The sequence below is a fragment of the Talpa occidentalis genome, unplaced genomic scaffold, assembly GCF_014898055.3.
Source record: "Talpa occidentalis isolate TD23 unplaced genomic scaffold, MPIMG_talOcc4v2.1 talOcc4.16, whole genome shotgun sequence".
In the NCBI taxonomy this organism is placed as follows: domain Eukaryota; kingdom Metazoa; phylum Chordata; class Mammalia; order Eulipotyphla; family Talpidae; genus Talpa; species Talpa occidentalis.
The window spans coordinates 9982413-10001046 of record NW_023601653.1 but is presented as its reverse complement, the minus strand read 5'-3'; the positions used below and the strand labels follow the sequence as shown (position 1 = coordinate 10001046).

The 18634-nt window shown below is 42.2% G+C and overlaps 1 protein-coding gene across 1 annotated transcript in view; it reads left to right on the top strand.

Annotated features, from left to right (window-relative positions):
• Positions 1-18634, top strand: part of POLR3B (RNA polymerase III subunit B) — a 61016-nt gene that overhangs the window by 29747 nt on the left and 12635 nt on the right. Inside the window, exons 12-14 of the mRNA XM_037515175.2 lie at positions 1594-1736; positions 15172-15275; positions 16105-16271. Of these exons, the coding sequence (XP_037371072.1) occupies positions 1594-1736; positions 15172-15275; positions 16105-16271 (414 nt within the window). The remainder of the gene's footprint in view (positions 1-1593; positions 1737-15171; positions 15276-16104; positions 16272-18634) is intronic.

Sequence of the window (18634 nt, the reverse complement as noted above, 5' to 3'; positions counted from 1 at the left end):
CTGGTGCACTTGCGGAAGGAGCAACGACCCTTGCCACGAGTCACACACACACACACAGAGCAAATTAAAAGTGACAGAGGCAGTTATGCAGATGGTTTTCTTCCTGTTCCCAGAAGGATTATCTTTTTTCCAATTCAAAACCTGTCTGTCTCTTCCTGGGTTCTTCATCTCATCCACATTTAGGGACCTTCCTAAATGACCTTTTCTCATCTGTGCACCCATATTTTCAACCTGTTTTGTCTTGATTCCTCCCCTACAGGCTGGCAGAGGTCTTCAAATATTCCTTATCTTTTGACAATGCAGCGTCTTTTTTGGACTTGGCATTTCTTCCTAGGTATTACCCCATCCCTCTTTCTTGCACCACAAAGGTCCTCCAAAGAGGGATTTGTGAACTGGTTCCTCTTTACGTGCTCCCTGAGCCCTAAAGCCCCCTCCTCCCACTGAAGCAGCTCTCCCTGCTTCTAGTGTCTTCCCCACCGGCAGCATGATGGGCTGGTGACTCATTCGCGCCCCTTCCTGCATGACTCCACTGCAGACATCCCACCCACCTTCCTCTCTTCCTTTCTTGGATTATGAGTTCCTTTGGAAGAGGATCATGTATACTTAATTTTTTTTTAAAGATTTATTTATTTATTTGTTTGTTTATACAAGCACTGGGTACAGTCAGAAGCGCAGGAGGATGAGAGAATACACCAGAGCCAGAGCAGGGAGCAGAGCAGGCAGAAGGACCGAAGTACACTGCTGAGGGGAGCAGCAGGCAGCAGGAAAGGTCTGCGGGCCATGTGGGACCCTCCTCCAGTGGCCGGGGAGCAGCCAGGGATCGAACTGGCACTGCAGAGGCTGTGGGCAGCTTTGCAACCCAGCGCTCAACCGCTGAGCCACCGGGGAGGCCCCTATACTTAATATTTATACATCCATCATCCACTCTTAATAATATTCTTTTTTTTTTTTTTTACATGCAATAAACTATCCTCCTCTTGAGTTTTATTTTTTTTTTTCACCTGAATGGAGAACTTTATTTTTTTTTAAATAATAAATTTTATTGTTATATTCCCCATACAATTGCAGCCCCCCATTCTGACCCCAATCCCTCCCCTCCCGCCCTTAATAATATTCATTGTGTGAAATGAAAGAGAAGGAGCAGAGTGTGAAAAATACTAATAATCGGAAACCTGGGTACAGTGTAATATTTAAGAAGTAGTTAAGGTCTGACCAGCCTCATCTCACATCTCAGGTCCACTTTATGTGAGTTTTGCGCCCTGGACAAACCTCTGACTGCTCTCAGCATCCATTGTCCTCGTCTATAGTGAGGAATAACGGTGTGTGAGTCATGTGAGGTGAAGATCAAATTGCTTCAGGCCTGCTTCATGATAAGTGTTTAGTAAACATTAACCATTTTCCACTAGGATGATAAAAGGGAAATTGTAACATTTGAATTTAATGTTGGAAAATGAAAGTCACTACTCAAGAGTCCAAACTGGGATTGTCAAAATAATTTGTGATTGGCATTAACTACAGTGTGGTCTGGGGGCGACATGTTCACAGAGGGCAGCTTGAAAACCCTGCTTTCTCTTTGATTTCTCTTACTACTAGGTACAAGGGGGCCACAGATTCCTATATTGAAAAAGTGATGATATCTTCCAATGCTGAAGATGCTTTTCTGATAAAAATGCTGCTGAGACAGACGCGACGTCCAGAGATCGGAGACAAATTCAGTAGTCGCCATGGGCAGAAAGGTGAGTGACTTCGTTTCTCCACTCATTTATAAAAATGAAAATACTGAAGTTTTTATCAACCACGTGAAAGAAATTTTATAACTTTTCCCTATTAAAAATTTTTCTATATTTGAAAAGCTATTACGTTGTTATCAAAATTAATCATTTTATTTCTCACATTAACCTGGTTGTCCTTTAGTGGTATTAAACATGTACCTTTGGATTACTTCTCTGTACTGTTTATTTCATTCTCTTGCAACTCCTTAGCCCAAATTTTAACTACAAATTTTAACCAAATTTTAACTAGCTTGATGACATACTTACTGTAGTGCAGGTAGATTGTCAAAAATAAATAATAACAGCAGCTATTTTTTATGAAAGGTATATATTTAAAATACTGTATTTTTGGTTGGATCATAGCATCCTAGGGTGTCAGCACCAGACATCGGAATTACCCGCCCCTTCTTTAACAGGTCACCTGTCGAGGGTACCCTGATAGCTAGTTGCTGAGCTGGACTTGAACCCAGACTGCCTGCCTCCAGTTCGCTGCTTTGCCCACCACTAGGTTATCCCACTCCTAGGTTGTGTTTCTCCAGTGAGTCCCACTGACGGGCCTCACACTTTCCATTGCTGTTTTCTGCTCAGTTTTCACCCGTGTGTGGTTTTGTTCTGTGGTTTGTTTTCAGGAAACGTTGCACTGTGTCTCTCAACTCATTTTCAGTAGGATCTCTTAGGATAAACAGTGTTTAAGTTTGTCTGAGGGTTTGAGTGTGGGCTCTGTCTGCCCCTTACCTGTTTTAAGAGCAGCGCTAAACCCTTGTAGCACTAACTGTGCCTGGCAGTGTTCTCAGCGCCCTTTCCTTACTGGTGACTCTCACACAGCCCTGGAAGTGAGCGTCCTTATTATCAGCATTTTACAAATGAGGAAACAGAGGTGCAGAGAGATTGGTAACTTGCCCAAGGTTCCCAGTAGGTGGCAGAACTGGTTCTGGGACCCTAGAGCCTCGTGCCAGGGTCCATGTTCGCAACTACCTCACACTCCTGACTGTTGAGCAGTCTGCATGTGCTGGCACCTGGGTAGTAAGAGGTGATAGCGATGATCACTGACCTTGGCCTTATACGTCCTGCTCCTCAACCTTGAGGGTCACCTTTCTCTTCTAATGACTAGCATGATAACGCCTTGTTTTTAATTGATTGTTTTGGACATAACTTCTGCACATCATCGCCTTGCTGATTTTAGCTGTTTATTTGCAAAGCAGCTATATAAAATATTATAATTTGTTTGATCAGAGACTCCAGCCTTAGTTGTCATTCCATCAGTAAAAACTATCTCAGACTAATACTGTTTTATCAAAAGCAATCTCAGCTTAGTTGACAGATGATTTTTTTAGCCTGTCAACATTTTTTTATGAAAAAATTGATACCTCTACTTCATATATTTCCTGAGATGCTAACTCTTAATAATACCTTTTGAGTGTTTTTTAAAATACTGTAAAGTTCTAGTGCTTTCCACTGTTTACCAGTGCAAGTAAAATTCTCTATATTGACTGTTTCCCCTTCTCTTGGTTTTTGACACTTTCTGAAATGCTTTCCTGTCATTCTGTGGTAACCATAATAGCCACTGTTTTACTTGGTCTATTGCTGGCACAAGAGCACGTGACCACCTTCTTATAAAATGTTGGCACTAGAAGCTTTACAAGTGTATACACCATCAGAGAGAATCTTCATTCTGAATCAGTTTATAGACTTCAGATGTCCCAAAACCTTGTGCTTTATGCCATCAGAATATTGTGCAGAGAGTGGAAGGATGGCAGACATTGTCGCGATTAGCCATCGTATTGGAATTCCACTAAAAGTCTTGAGAACAGGGCCCATGGCCTTATATTCTCAGAAAGCCTGATAGAGCCTTTTTTTTTTTACGTAGATACTAAGAAGTTGATAATGGTTGAACATGTGAATGAATTGATAGGAGAATTGAAGAGAATAGACTGATTTTACTAAGGTTTTTAATCAATACATTATATGTGAGTGCATGTATATAAAATATAGACAAAGCCCTATATTTGAAAATTAAAATCACAGATTTGTAAGCACCTATAAGTACAAACCTGTATATAAAATGTCAGTAAGTCTTTGTTCTGTAGAACTTTTTCAGACTGTTAGGTAGGGATGATGTTCAGTGACAGAAATACTTGCTGTGATTTGAAACAGCAGATTTTAGAGATCTGTTCTGACCGGTGGTGCTTTTATTTGTACATCTCTGTGTAAAGCTGAAAGAAGTACTCCTGGGGTTAAATGACCTTTACTTGCAGTGAGGAGTTTATCTTGCTAGTTTTCCTTTTCCAGATGGCTTTTAATCCAAGAGTAAAACCTTTTGATTAGCCTAGATCCCCTTTTCTTACAGCTTCATCAGATTTATTGGAAAGATTGGGGAAAAACAAACAAAAATACATAGTGTAAGTTGTAACACAGGAATAGGAGGAATGATGAGGAATCCTTAACAGAGCATAGTTTTTATTTCTTTTAAGTATAATTTTTTTTATCAAATAGTAGTCATGGTTTAAAAAGATCAGATAGTATGGAAAAGCATCAGTGCCTGCCCTTCTTCCAGCTCTGCTTCCCAGAAGCAGTCTCTCCTCACTTTTACTTTCACATTTCTGTGTTATATTCTTAAACATTTTTGTGGATGAGATGAGTTGAAATGAGGAAAAGAAATAAAAAGGGAGGAGAAGAGGAAACGTGGGGAGTGGTTGAGGAACAGCATCTCACTGAAAAGGTGACATCTAAATGAAGACCTGAGAGGAATAAGGGGCACACATTCCTGATGGGAGGGCATTGGAGATAAAAGGGGGGTCTAAACTGGAGCTGGCTGGAGGGCCCACAGGGGGCCAGTGTGGCTTCAGTAGGGTGAGTCACCAGTGAGGAGGGAGTCATGAGGGTGGTAAGTGCTGCCTGTGAGGGAGGATGTGCGAGAGCAACTGGTGGGGGTGAGAGGGGAACTTTAGCTTGATGACCAGGAACAGCCTCTCACAGGCAGTGACATGTGAGTCAAGACCTGAAGCTGAAAAGGAGCCAGCCTGAGGGAAGTATGGGAGAGTTCAGTTCAAAAGCCCTGGGGCATGAATGAGCTCCAGAAATTGAAGGAGCAGAAGACAGACTGGTCCAGCCAAGCTTATGCCGGAGGAGGAGCATTGTGTGAGATGCAGGGAGAGAGAGAATTGGAGCACACCCCATCTGGCCTCATGGCCCAAAGATGGGAATTTGGGCTTTATTCTTAATCTACTAGAGATCACGAGAGCCATTGGGTGATGAGTGTGAACTAAGGAATAATGGCAAGATGTAACTTACCATTTCGCCCTAGATTTCATTTGGAGAGCAAAATGAAGTGGGGAGCAGGGGAAGAAGCAGGGAGACTATTACAGTGCTCCAGGGAAAAGAGATGGTGGTGTGGACGAGGGTAGCAGCAGTGGGAACATGGAGAGAAGGGATAGATTATGGGTATATGCCAGAGATAAAGTCAATAGAACTTGCTGATGGCTAAGATGTTGGGGGGAGCGGGGGGGGAGACAGGAATTAACCATGAGGCTTGTGGCCCAGCAGCTGGTGATGCTGTGTGCCAAGTCAGGCCGGAGCTGAGGCTGAGGATTTGGGCCTAGGGTTTGGGATGATTGTTAGACAAGTGAAGATGTTAAGTGGGCACTGGTGTACTGGAAAGAGGTTAGGACTGGGGATAAGATTTGGGACTTATCTGCATGCAAATGTAGAATATTTTACCTTTTATCTATTACTACCTTATAAGCATTTTCATCTGTATTCCATCCTTTAACCTTTATAGTACTAGTTGGTATTGTTACCCCTTCCATACAGAACAGGAAATTGAGGCTTAGAAAGGTGACCAGCTTGCCTACTACTGGTGATGCCGGGGGTCGGGCTGGAATCCAGGGCTTTGATCCTGAGTGCACTGCCTGTCCTGTTAAATCCATTAAAAGTGGCTCTTTTCCCTCTGAGATCTCATTATTTCTCTGCCCCCCAAGACTGCCATTTCCTTGAGATTTCCCCTTCGGGAAAGACATAGCCTTTTCCTGAGACTGAATCCTAATATTTCTTAATGTTTCTTTTCTTTGTCTTCTCCTTAAGGTGGTCATCTTCTCAGAATTCCTAGTCCTCCCGGATAAGCAGCTTACATAGCCCTCCTCTGTCACCCACCCAGAGTCAGTTCTGCCCCCACGTACCTAGTTCCAGAAATGCCTGCCAAACCCTATAATGACACATGCTCCTAACATAGAGCTGTGTTTGCTGGAAACCCTTTCTTTCTAAAATCAACTCATTGTAAAACACGACTTCCACTTCTTTCTTGAATTAGTCCTCACTCAGGCTTTAGTAGCCTTAGTTAAAATTCAGAATCTCTCAAGAATTTGAGTAGATACAGAGGAAAGTAAATTTTTGAGTCCTCAACTGTAACCTTTCTTCCTATGCGTGGAGCTAATTTGGGTGGAGCAAGGGGCACTTGAAGGAAGCTCTTTGGACAGTGGTGACAGAGAGAGGATTTAGAATATTCACACGCTGTGGGCACAGCTGGCAGCATCTGGAAAGGGTCATGCAACAGTGCAGCTCTTAGTGTGGGGCCAAAGAAGAGCTGGATCAAGCCTAAAAGCCTGGGTGTTGACAAGTAAAATGTGAATGAAATGGAGAACAGAGTCCCCAACACCAGTTACGCTGGCTGCAGTTATCATGAAATAAGCTAATTTCATAAGTTGCCGGGGTACAGGTATCCCACCGTGATTCCTGCAATGATTTGTTTCTGGGTGAGAGCAGTGGTTAGTGGAGTTAGTGTTCATCCTGAAATGTGAAATTGTTTGGAATACTGTGTTTTCATGTAGTCTCTCTGAGAAAATGTCAAGGTGTGTTGATTTAGTATCTTTATGCCCACCTCTTTTCTTTCCTCACCTTTTAAGGCATTAAATGTGTTATTCTTGGTGATGAGAAAGCACCATGGCCCTGTGGGTTGCCTAATTTTCGTCTTTTGTTACATTTGCATTGGCAAAGCTGATGTGGGGGGTTCATTTTGTGCACCCAAAGTGTATAGATTGCATTTCTACACCTAATGCTTCTTAAAATATTGTAATGATGAGAAGAGATTCGGAAATTTAGTTTCACAAAATGTATCTATCCTGCTCAAGCCTGATCACTTCAAAGGTGGTGGGATAATTAGTAACTAAATGAAGCAAATGTGAAGAGGGAAGCCAGGCAGACAGTTACATGCAGTGTGTAAAACATGAGCTCATGACAGAGATTGAGAGAACAAAAGGAGAGTGTGAACTGAAGCAGGAGAATCAGTACTAAGTAGTTGAGAATCCACCTCGGTGCCATGTGATATATGATTGAATGTAATTGAGCAGAGAAAGCCCCCTGAAGAAATGCAAGGCACAAACCCAGTAAACCGGTCACCTTCTGTGACCTCGAGAATGAAGGAGGAATGAGCTGAGAGAACCAAGTGTGGAGGAAGGAGAAATACTGATATTTGATAAAGAAGCGTATTCACAGTTAACATAACGATGACTCCAGGCCCTCTCTGGTAGCGTTGGGGTTAAGTCTCAGTGCTGTAGCCTGAGTTTGATCCCTGGCCAGGGAGCTCCCCCACATATAGCACAGCAGACCTACCCTGTCTCGCCCACTGCTCCCCTCAGCAGTGTATTTCAGTGAATCCGCCTGTTCTGCTCTCCACTCTGTCTCTGGTGAATCCTCTTACCCCTCTACATCCCAGCTCTTCTATGCAATTTTTTTTTTTTTTTAAAGGTGACTCTGGCCTCAGAAGTAGGCAGGATTCACTCACAGCACACTTTTTTAGCTAAGGGAATTTCAATACAGCCTTCTAATGAGAAAGCCAAAGAATTTTAATGAAGTACAGCCTTCCTTTGGGTGTTTATGAAGTCTGTGAGGTATCTCATCAGTGAATGTGCCGCGAATAAGCTCCCCCCTAAGACGGAGCCTTGATCAAGAATCCTAGAGCAGTTCATCCTTCAGTAGTATGTAAAATAGTGGAAAAGGTGAGGTGAGTTAATAATAACCTCCTGTACATCAAAGCTCTGAATTAGTTGCCTGCCTGTTTACAAAAGAAGGAAAGTTTTACTGAGTTGTGTTTCAAATTCGGCTGGGGAGAAGTGTTCATACCCAAAAGTCTTGATTTCTTTTCCAGGTGTTCTAGACTTCACCTTCGAGTGAAGCTGTGACTTACATGATAGATGCACAGTGAGGCTTCCTGGGGGAAGTAGAGCACAATGTGCATCTGGAACATTCTTGATGTTTCCTCTTCATATTCTTTCTTGATCAGCTTTATAGACAGAGCTAAAGATAGGACGATACACTCATATATAATGCTGGCTGGTGTCGTATTGGAACTAGACTTTTTATTATAATCAAAATAACTCATGTGGGCCTCTTGAACTCTGGGGTTTGGTTCTATGTGAAAAAAAACTCATCGAAGGCAAATATTTTTATCTCAAACCCTGCTTTTTCTGGTAGTGCATTTATTAGAAGGGTGAGCAAATTTACTTCATGAGGTTTTTTTTTCCCCCCAGTTCCTTGGCAGAAATTTGTCAGCCTAAGGATATCTCGAGTTAAGTTTCATTTTAGTGCTCAGGCAAGCCAAATTATAATATTTCCAGATTTCCTCTTAACTTTTGCTGCCATCCACAATGAGGGAGGAAAAAGTGGACTCCTTTGATGTGGGGGGAAAAAAGCAATATATCACTTCCCTGAAAGAACATTTCTCAGTCTCTCATGTGAAAAAGGATTAGCACCTCCAACAAAGGTCCTGTAGATCACAGAATCAGGCAGCAATACCAAACAGTGTTCCTAAGGAGAGGAAAAACTGTATTTGAGCAAGAGTGTTTGTCCTGGCAAACAGAAGCGTTTTAATAACTGCAAATCTGAGTTAATGGCATACACTCCTTAGTGTCTCCCTCTAAATCCTCAGACAGCTAGTTTAAATGGAGGGAAGTCAACCTTTGTTTTAAAACAGAAGTGACGTTTTATCAAAATGCAGTTTTTCCCTAAATGGTCCAGGTAGCTCTTTGGCTTTCAAAGAGTTTTAAGGATGGAAATGCATGAAAGACCCACCTCTGACCCCCTCTTCATTCAACAAAAGTTCCCTTATAAAGTCACTTGCTAGCACTTTGCATTAATAACAGCAAGCCAACAACCTGCTGAATTTTTAAAGATGTTGATTGAATGTTTATTAGAAGAAAACCTTCCCCCCAACTCTGCAGCACTTTAAAGGATCCTTATACAGTAGTTAAAGAGACTGTGGGAAGTTAGAAAAAGTTGATTATCCGGCGGCAGAAAAGCCAAAATCAAAATGTAGTTAAGCCAGGCTTGGCTAAAACCTTTGCCTTTTCCATATTTTTAATTTGTTATTCCTTTTTCTGTGTTATGTTTTACAAAATTGAAAGACTAAGAAGACTGATTTAAAATAATAATAATAACAACTTGTACACTTGTAGCACTTGAGACCGTCTAAAGTCCGCTCGCCTAGTCTGAAGCTTCAAAGTCTGGATGTCTTTGGCTCCTACTTTGCTTGATCCTGCTTGAATGAAAGATTCTGAGCGGGAGGGGAGAAGGGGGACCATGGAGCTAACAGCATGAGCCCCAAGATAAGGTATATGATGCCAAACGATCCTTGAGAGTTTGGGTTCAAAAAGAAATTCTGGCGGCTTTTACTCTAATGTTAGAAATCAAGGTGATTTTGTTTACATAGACACCTCATATTGGAAGATTTTATTTAATTTACTCTTTTAAGAACAAATTTGAGTCTTTGGTAACTAGCCAGTAACCCTCTGACCTTTCAGTAAATATCCAACCAAAGCTTTGAAATTAGGGTGTTTAGTGTTTTATGGCCCAGAATAAAAATCTCCAATCCTGTTTCCAAATAGTGTAGCCTCCACACATTTTATTAAGCTCTTGACACATTCAGCCGTGTGTATTTTGTAAAGTTCCTATGGTTATTGTTTTACAATAGCTGCTTCCAGAAGCATTGTAAGGGTTTCAATTAATCAGCCCTTTGTGTGCTTCAGACTATGCAAATCTATCCCATCAAACCATTCAGCTGCTCATGGGAAAGCCGTGTAAAAACTGCATTGTCTTCTAGCGCCTCCTCTCATTAGAGTGATGTTTTAATAAGCAAGCTAATCAAGTTTCCTTATGCATCATTTATCTGTTAACATGTAAGGAAGAGCCGAATTAAAATTATGTCAACCGGGATATGGCAAGTGATGTGATAGATCTGGAAGTGATTCAACAAGAGAACAAAGCTAATATGATTCAACAGTTTTTGTCTCCTCCCCTCCCCCTTGGGATTATTTAAGGTGGTGGTGTGAAAAATAAAGGTTAATTTAATAACTGGAAGGGGGAAGGAAGAAAGACGTAAGCACACCTGTGCTAGGCTTTGCATTTTGATTTTGAGATTTACATTTCTGAGTATATAAAGACAAACTGAGATGAGTTCATTCAAAGCAAAAACACTTCTTAATGCAGTCAAACTGGAAAGCATTTCTGCTGCACTTTGGCCCTATTTATCACAATACTCACCAGCAATAAACTAGAAATCCAGAGTCAGGTCCTGGGAAGTTCTTAAGTTCTTACGCTGCCTGATAATGTTCAATGACCTCAGCAGCCCAGCGGAGTGGGCCGCTCTGAGCCCTCTGCAGCTGGAGAAGTTAGAGTGGCTGCAGCTATTCCTGTTCATTAACTTGGTCTCTTTTGCTGTACTAGTTTGCTTCCTGCTGAGAGTAATTAGGTTTCTTATATAATAATAATTCCTTGTATTTAGATGCTACCTTTCTCTGTGGACTTTAAAGTGCCTCTCAGACTTTAGCTCATCTGTTCTTCTGACATAATTGCCTCATGAGATAAGTGCTAATTATTCCCATTACCAAGATCAGACAACTAAGGCTCTTCGTTAGCACAGGGTTTTATACAGGGCAGAGTAATCAGCCTTGCCCCACAGTTAAGTACCTGCATAAGGTCATGGTCGAAAACGTAGGCTTCAGCAGCAGCATTTCGGCAGAGCATACTACCTGATCCGCTGCGCATCAGAACATGGCGAGCTCAACTGTGTAAGTGTTGTCAATACTCAGTCAGATTAGCCTGCACAGGACACCTCTCAAGTGGAGTTGAGTCCCCGAATCTCTTCGTAGCCCCACCTCATCATTGCGCTTGCCATGCAGCGTGTGCTCTGTCATTGAGAAATGCTTCTCTTTCCTCACTTGGAAAAGGATGAGTAATAATATAGATCAACCTCAGAGTGGTAAATTTAATCCAAAAGTGGTTATGCATAGAAGGCAAATTGCTAAAAGTGAAGCAGAGGAATAAAACACAGCCTGGCTGTCAACAAATAGAAAACCTTTTGCTAGTCAGTTCTCAATACACTGAAGTCCCATCAAAAACAGCTCTTGAATTAAAGATGTCGTTACGGATGTCTCCTGCAGGGTGGCTCCTTGAGTGCTCATCTTGATAGGGTACTAGAATGCTTTCATTTTTCTTTGCCTTTTTAATTCTTACCCGTTTTTCTATTTGGATTGAGATTGCTCCATTGTACCAAAATAATCTTTTTTAAAGGCCAAAAATGACTTGACCAAGTCATTGCTATTTATAATTAGAAGTACTTTCTAAGAAAATGAAATGATTCATCAGGTTAACTGAACTTTTTCTCCGTAAGACTATTCTTAAAATGGGGCCTCCCTGGTGGCGCAAGGGGTTAAGCACTACACTATGAAGCAATCCGCAGCCTCTGCAGCACAAGTTCGATCCCTGGCTGGCCAGGGAGCAACCCACATGGCGAAGCAGACCTCTCCTGTTTTGCCCGCTGCTTCCCTCAGCAGTGTATTTCAGTCAGTCTGCCTGTTCTGCTCCCCACTCTGTCTCTGGTGAGTCCTCTCACCACTACCGCTGCCCCCCCCCCGCCCCCGCTCCGCATCTCCAGCCTGTACCCCAGCTCTTATATGCATAAATAAATAAATCTTTAAAAAAAAAAACTATACTTAAAATGATTTATCTGTTTTGGAAGGCCATGGAAACAGCAAGAACAAATTGGTGGTGGAAGAACCTCCAGGTCTGGACGTGACACACAGATGAGACAGTGGTACCCAGATTTGCCTTCTTGAGTGTGCTGACATCAGACCTCTGGTTTCTTTGGAGTCCCTAAATTCTTTGCCTTTACTGTTAGAAATTAATATTGAATGTGAGGGAATAATATTTTATTGAACAATAGTTTATCGATGGCATAACATTTATCTCCAGTACCTTTCTACTCTAACTTGCTGTGAACTGGATTTTCCTTAGTACCTATCTTCATTTGTTTTGAATTCTGTAGGGCCGTCTGTGGTCTAGTTCCTGGATGGTCGCTCTGAGTGCATTAAATGTCCCTGGGCTTGTGGAACTGGTGTATTTGCATTTCACTGCCAGGAGGCTGTGCTGTATACAATGGGGTTGAGACACCAGCATGAGCCAGGGACCGAAATTTTTATTTTAAAATCTGAAATGCTGTGTAAGCATTTAAGGTATGAATCAGTAATTGTTTCACAACAGCTTCCATTAGATATGGTTTATTTGTAGTCCATCCTCTTTTCAAGGATCCAGGGGAGTGTTAACACACTGAAGCATACTGCATATCATTTACATTTTTAAACCAGCCTTCAAGGAAAGCCACTATAACTTTTAAGAATTCTAAATACTGGATGAGATTTTTGTGCCTCTGTCCTTGTGGGAAACACCATTTATTTTACTTTTTCATTTGAAAATAAGAACAGAAACCTTTCTGCTCTAATGAAGGATTTGAAGCCCTCTGAAGCAGAGAAATTTACCTTCTTAAAACAAGAAAAGTCTGGTTCAAAGATTGAGAACACTCTTCTCCCTCCTAATGAATGCAGAAAAATCCAAACTGTTAAAAATCATCCATCTCATTTGAGATTTGAGATCATCAAATTCTGTCTAAATATTTTGTTTTAACTTCTAAGCTCATTATGGTGTCTTTGTGTTAACTTGTATTAAAATCTGTCAGCTATGACTGGTCTCATAAGCACAGTCAGCGGACCAGAATAAGTTAATTATTTACTTGTGTCACTAGTGCTCTTCATCTAATGAAATGCACAGCTGTGTTAGATCTGCAGTGGGATGTGTAGCCTCCATTGTTCCGCGAGTCAGCAGAGGGTAGAAGCCGCAATGATGGAGAGCCCTCAGTTCTTTCTGCTGTTCTGGCTTTCTGTGTCGATTTCATGGATCTTTTATCATTCACTTTCACACAAAACAAACAACACAGGGCTGTCTGCTATGGGAACCATCTTGGCATATAAAAGGGTTTTCAGAGCCTAAAGTAATTTTAAGTTAGCTAAGATTTAATTTTTGGCTTACAGGTGCCCTTGATTCAGATGCGACCAGAGCAGTTCCTATGACAGAATGGGGGGAAACTTCCAAAAGTTACCCATAAAATACTTAAACTCAAGGACAGAAAAGGACTGATAGCAAAATAACTTCCCCCAAAGGGATCTTGATACTAAATATTAATCAGATTTCATGGGGAGTTCTTGGAGATTCAGATTTCAGGGGGAGGAGCTTGGCTTTCATTTTAATAATAAAAAAGTCAAATTTGCTTGATTAAACTTATCACTAAAACAGAACATGCAAAATGCAAATCATCTCTCTCCTCACCCTCCCCCCAGTGTCAGGATGCCAGGCTTCCTTAGTGGTTCTGTATCTCCTGCTCCTCGCTCCCACCTTCTCTTGTTGTGGGGGTGACAGGAGCTTCCTTCTGAGCCTACGCCGGCATCCCCCTACCCGGTCCTGTGGATGGACTGCTGAAGTTTCTCTTCTGTTTTTGTCTTTAAGGGATGTAGCCGAACCCTTCTGTCTCCTCGCCAGCCAAAATCCCATTCTCACCCGAGCCCATCCAGGACTGGCCTCTTTAGAATCTGGCGTTTTAACATTTTGTTCACCGCTGAACAATGTTGGTGTCGGTGCACCTGATTTACAAGTTGATCTCTTTCAAAGTAGATTTCCCAGTGCCTCTAATGTTTTGTCAGATAATTTCAGTGTGGACAAAATAGATTTTTGGAGGAAAGAAAAAAAGGGTTGCACACGCTACTTGGTTTAAATTCAAGCACGTTAGCTGATTTTGAAATAAAGTGATGATTGTTTCTGTTCTTCCCATAGGAAAGTATACATTCTTTATAATAAAAATACAGTTTTGAGCAAAAATGCAAAGTACCTAACATGCTCTAGAACTCAAACCCACAATCCTAATTACCATATTATAGCAGCCACTAGAAATCAGAGTATTAATAGACAATGTGAAATAGGCAACTGGCATTCTTTCTCTTCAGACCTCAGCTCTTGGTGATTATAACAAATCACAAAAATTTTAACTCTAAAGTGCTTTGGGTATTTAAGTAGAAATCAAACAAGAATGGAAAATTTCTCTGAGAAAAGTTTCTTTGTCAGTAGGTACAGAATTTTTACTCAATGAGGAAGGAATTTTATCGCTAAATAGAAAAACTTTTTTTTTTAGTCCTGTGCCATTTACAAACTAGTTTTCTGATTTGAAATTATGAAGGCTGTGGTTAACAATTAAATTCTCTTCCTCCTCCTCCTCCCAAGAAAAAGAAATCAGAGGAATTAAAAACTGTTTAAGCATCAAAATCCCCTAGAAGTTAGGCTACTCGTAAGATGGTAATAAATACAGTTAATTTACGGGACTGTCGGCAGCATGCAGAGAGTCGGTAGGTTTTTGTGTTGTTGTTTTCATTCTTAGAATCCCGTTTCTAATCCTAACCTTTCTCTCCGAGAATGACTTGGCATTTAAATCTCTTGTTCAACTTCTACATCTTCAGTCAAAGATCACTTTTCTATTGTGTTATAGGCTATGGGAACTAAAATTCCTCCTAGAAGTTTAGGCTCAGCCAAAGCAAGCCCTGGCAAAAGCCAGCCAACCCAGGAAGCACTCTGCAGCCAAAAGGTGGACCTATTAGCACGTCAACCACACAAGAGTACTTCTTGTCACAGTTTTTTTTAAACCCCTGGCTCAGTCATTTCTGTGTTTGGTGTCAAAGGGAATGGATTGCTGTGATTTGGGTGTAGTGTGTAGGACGTCCACGAACTAGATGCCATGGAGCAGAATTGCTGCTGACTCGAATCTGCAGGCCCGGAGCTAGGGAAGTTGCTGCTCTCTGCTCTTCATGGCAAGAGAATCTGGGCGGGCAACCTGGCGGCACCACTATGTCATGCCAGCAGGCCAGTCAGCAGGCTGCTGTGCCTTTCTGCAAAGAAGTCTGTTTTTTAACTGTCCAGCAGGATTGCTGGTAGAGAGCATGGGTAAGGTTTTAGAGCAGTAGAAACAGCATTGGGGAGGAAGAAGTACAAGCTTCCACCTGCCAGTGTGCTTGTCACAGCATGAATGTCTCCCCAGGTGTTTGTGGCCTCATCGTCCCTCAGGAAGACATGCCATTCTGTGATTCTGGCATCTGCCCGGACATCATCATGAACCCACACGGCTTCCCATCGAGAATGACGGTCAGTTTACCTTAAAGTTTTACAAAGATGCTGCTTTTTTTATTTTTTAAAGATTTTATTTATTTTTGCATAGAAGAACTGAGGTGTAGGCCAGAGGTGCAGGTTGTGAAAAGATCCACTGGAGACAGAGTGGGGAGCGGAACAGGCAGATCTACTGAAATATACTGCTGAGGGGAGCAGCAGGCGAGACAGGAGAGGTCTGCTGTGCCATGTGGGTTAGGTGTGGCTGGGGCTCGAACTAAGGCCATAGGGGTGATAGTGCTGAGATTTACCCCTAGGCCACCACGGAGGCCCCCAAAGATGTCGCTTTTGAGGAAAAAGCAGGAGCTGGCTTGTAATGAGTGATTCTTTAACAGGGTCCTTTGACCCTTTGTCAAATACAGGGTTCTGAAGCCTGGCAGTTCTGGGCTCCTCTTTACAGGGGGATGAGGTGCAGCTCTGCTGAGGGATGAGCTTACTTAGCCTCAGTGTGGAAGCCTGTCCTGAAGCGAATATATCCCCCTCCATGAGGGTGTTTGGGTCATCTCACTCCATCACTGAGCAGTTCTCCATTCGTCAGTTTCCTCATCTGTGACATGAGGAAAAATACAGTATCTGTTTCACAGAGGTGTGGAGAAGCATAAACTTAAACATGCTTGTCCAGCTTGTTCAGCGGTGTGTCTCACAGCAAGAGAGCAGTGAACGGAGAGAGCTGCTGTTACTAATAGTGCTGTCACTATTACTAATAGTGGTTGTTGCAGAGTCCTTTGGGGAGATAGGTCAGAGCTAAACAAACACACAACTCCTTTGCCACAGGAAGGTGTTCACTTAAGCTGGTCACGTCCCACAGGTGGGGAAGTTAATTGAGCTGCTGGCTGGCAAGGCCGGCGTGCTGGACGGCAGGTTCCACTACGGCACTGCCTTCGGAGGCAGCAAGGTGAAGGATGTGTGTGAAGACCTTGTTCGTCATGGTTATAACTACTTGGGGAAAGACTATGTTACATCTGGCATCACAGGGTAAGTGTGTGATTAAGATGTATGATTTTTTTAGAATATGAGGTAAGAGCTTTACTCCCTAAGGAATCTAGAAAATTGTTGGTGTTAGCTACAGTGAAGGTGATAATCATTTTGCAGTATGTAGTTTTACCAAATCCACACATTGTACACCTTAAGCCTGCACAAATGGTCAGTTAAAATTCGGTAAAATGAAGGGATGGGAGTAGGAAAGACAAGGAGAAAATTCAAATTCAGACAACTGGTAAATTGAGGAGCATTGTCAGTACTGGTGAGGTTATCATTTAAAAATTAGAAAAGATCTAATTTACCAAAATATGATTTCTATACAGCTTTTAAGGAACACATCTATTATTACAATGCATAGGGTTTCCCTTACTGTCAAATCTTCTCTACATTAGTATGATGAATGTCGGGTAATTAGTGCTCTGACAGCCTGAGGCTTAACATGTGCACATTTACTCCCTATGGAGGCCTGGGACACCTGCTGTGTGCTAGGCCCTGAATATATAACAGTAAGCAAAATACACGTGTTCCCTCACCTGTGGAGCTAAGATTGGTTACTAGACATTAACAGATAATAGTCAAAAGGTGACTTTTAAGCAGGGTGACCAGGATTACTTAATTCAAATCTTGAGCCCACTGTCTCCCATTTCCTACTTTATTTTTCTCATAACAGCTCATTGTGACCAAGTATATGATATAATGATACTCTCTAAATTACGTTTCTGTCTCCACTTAGAACATAGCCTCCGTACAAGCAGAGCTTGTCTATTCTATTTCCAGTCCCTAAACAGGGCCTAACACAGAGGGTGCTCCATATTTCTTTAAGAATAAAGAAATTGGGCCTCCGCAGTGGCGCAGTGGTTGAGCTCTGGGTTGCGAAGCTGCCCGCAGCCTCTGCAGCGCCGGTTCGATCCCCGGCTGCTCCCCGGCCACCGGAGGAGGGTCCCACATGGCGCGCAGACCTCTCCTGCCGCCCGCTGCTCCCCTCAGCAGTGTACTTCGGTCCTTCTGCCTGCTCTGCTCCCCGCTCTGGCTCTGGTGAATTCTCTCACCCTCCCGCTCTTCTGACTGTACCCAGTGCTTGTATGTATAAACAAACAAACAAACAAATAAATAAATCTTTAAAAAAAGAAAAAAAGAAAAAAAAAAGAATAAAGAAATTAAAACAAATAAATACATGTAGAAATAGCTTTCACCAAAATGAAGACCAGGAATAGATTTGAGGACCCCTGTGAGGTAGTGGGTATTTCTACTGAGATCAAAGAATGAGAAGAACTGGCCCTTGAAAATTGGTGTGCAGAGGAAAAGCATGTTGACCAACTTAGGGGAAAGATCTTGGTAAGTTGAGGGAACTGCAAGAGGCGAGACTAGAGAAGGGATACCAGGTCACACAGGTAGAGCGCAGGGTCTTCTTGGTAACAGGGAGAAATGGCTGTCTCTGAGATCATCGCAATGACTAGGTGTTGACACTTGATTCATACTTGCAAGATTTTAAGTCAGTTCCCTAAATGAAGATTGTTATCTATTTTATGGCAGGTAAAATGCTGGGACATGGTGTTTATGTTGTTCCTCTGAGGTTTTAAATGCTTGAACGCAAGTGAACTCAGCATGGATACATGTGTGAGAACACAGAGGAGCTTGGTTTTAATGCCGCAGATAGATTATCCAGATGTGATTAAAATGGTGAAAATCTGTATCTGTTTAAAGTATTTTCTGCATTCTAAGATGACCTATCCAGACTGTAATTATACGGATTTCCTTAAGTGTATTACCCTTGAGGTGTTGTAGAAAATTACATTACAGAAAAAGAGTAATATGCTTTAAAAAAAAATGATTCCATAAAATAGCTAAGGTCCATTTCAAATAACACAGTTGTCATTGCTAAACTGATCATCTTAACTCTTGCTTCTCCATCCAGATGGAAGATGAGTCAGTTCTGTGGACCTTCTTTTGTGAATTTGGTTGAATCATGCTCTGCCTCTATTGACAGTGGTGGGCTGTGTCTACACCACCTTCCCCCTACCCCTAGCTGATGTTATTTCTTTGCAAAAGTTTGAGAAACGGGCCTCCCTGGTGGCACAAGGGGTTAAGGCGCAGCCTGTGAAGCTGTCCACAGTCTCTGCAGCACCAGTTTGATCCCCAGCTGGCCAGGGAGCAACCCACATGGCGCAGCAGACCTCTCCTGACTCACCTGCTGCTCCCCTCAGCAGTGTACTTCAGTCAATCTGCCTGTTCTGTTCCCAACTCTGACTCTGGTGAATCCCCTCACCCCCCACACCTCTGGCCTGTACCCCAGTTCTTGTATGCATAAATAAATAAATATTTAAAAGAAAAGTTTGAGAAGCACTACCTTAGCTTCT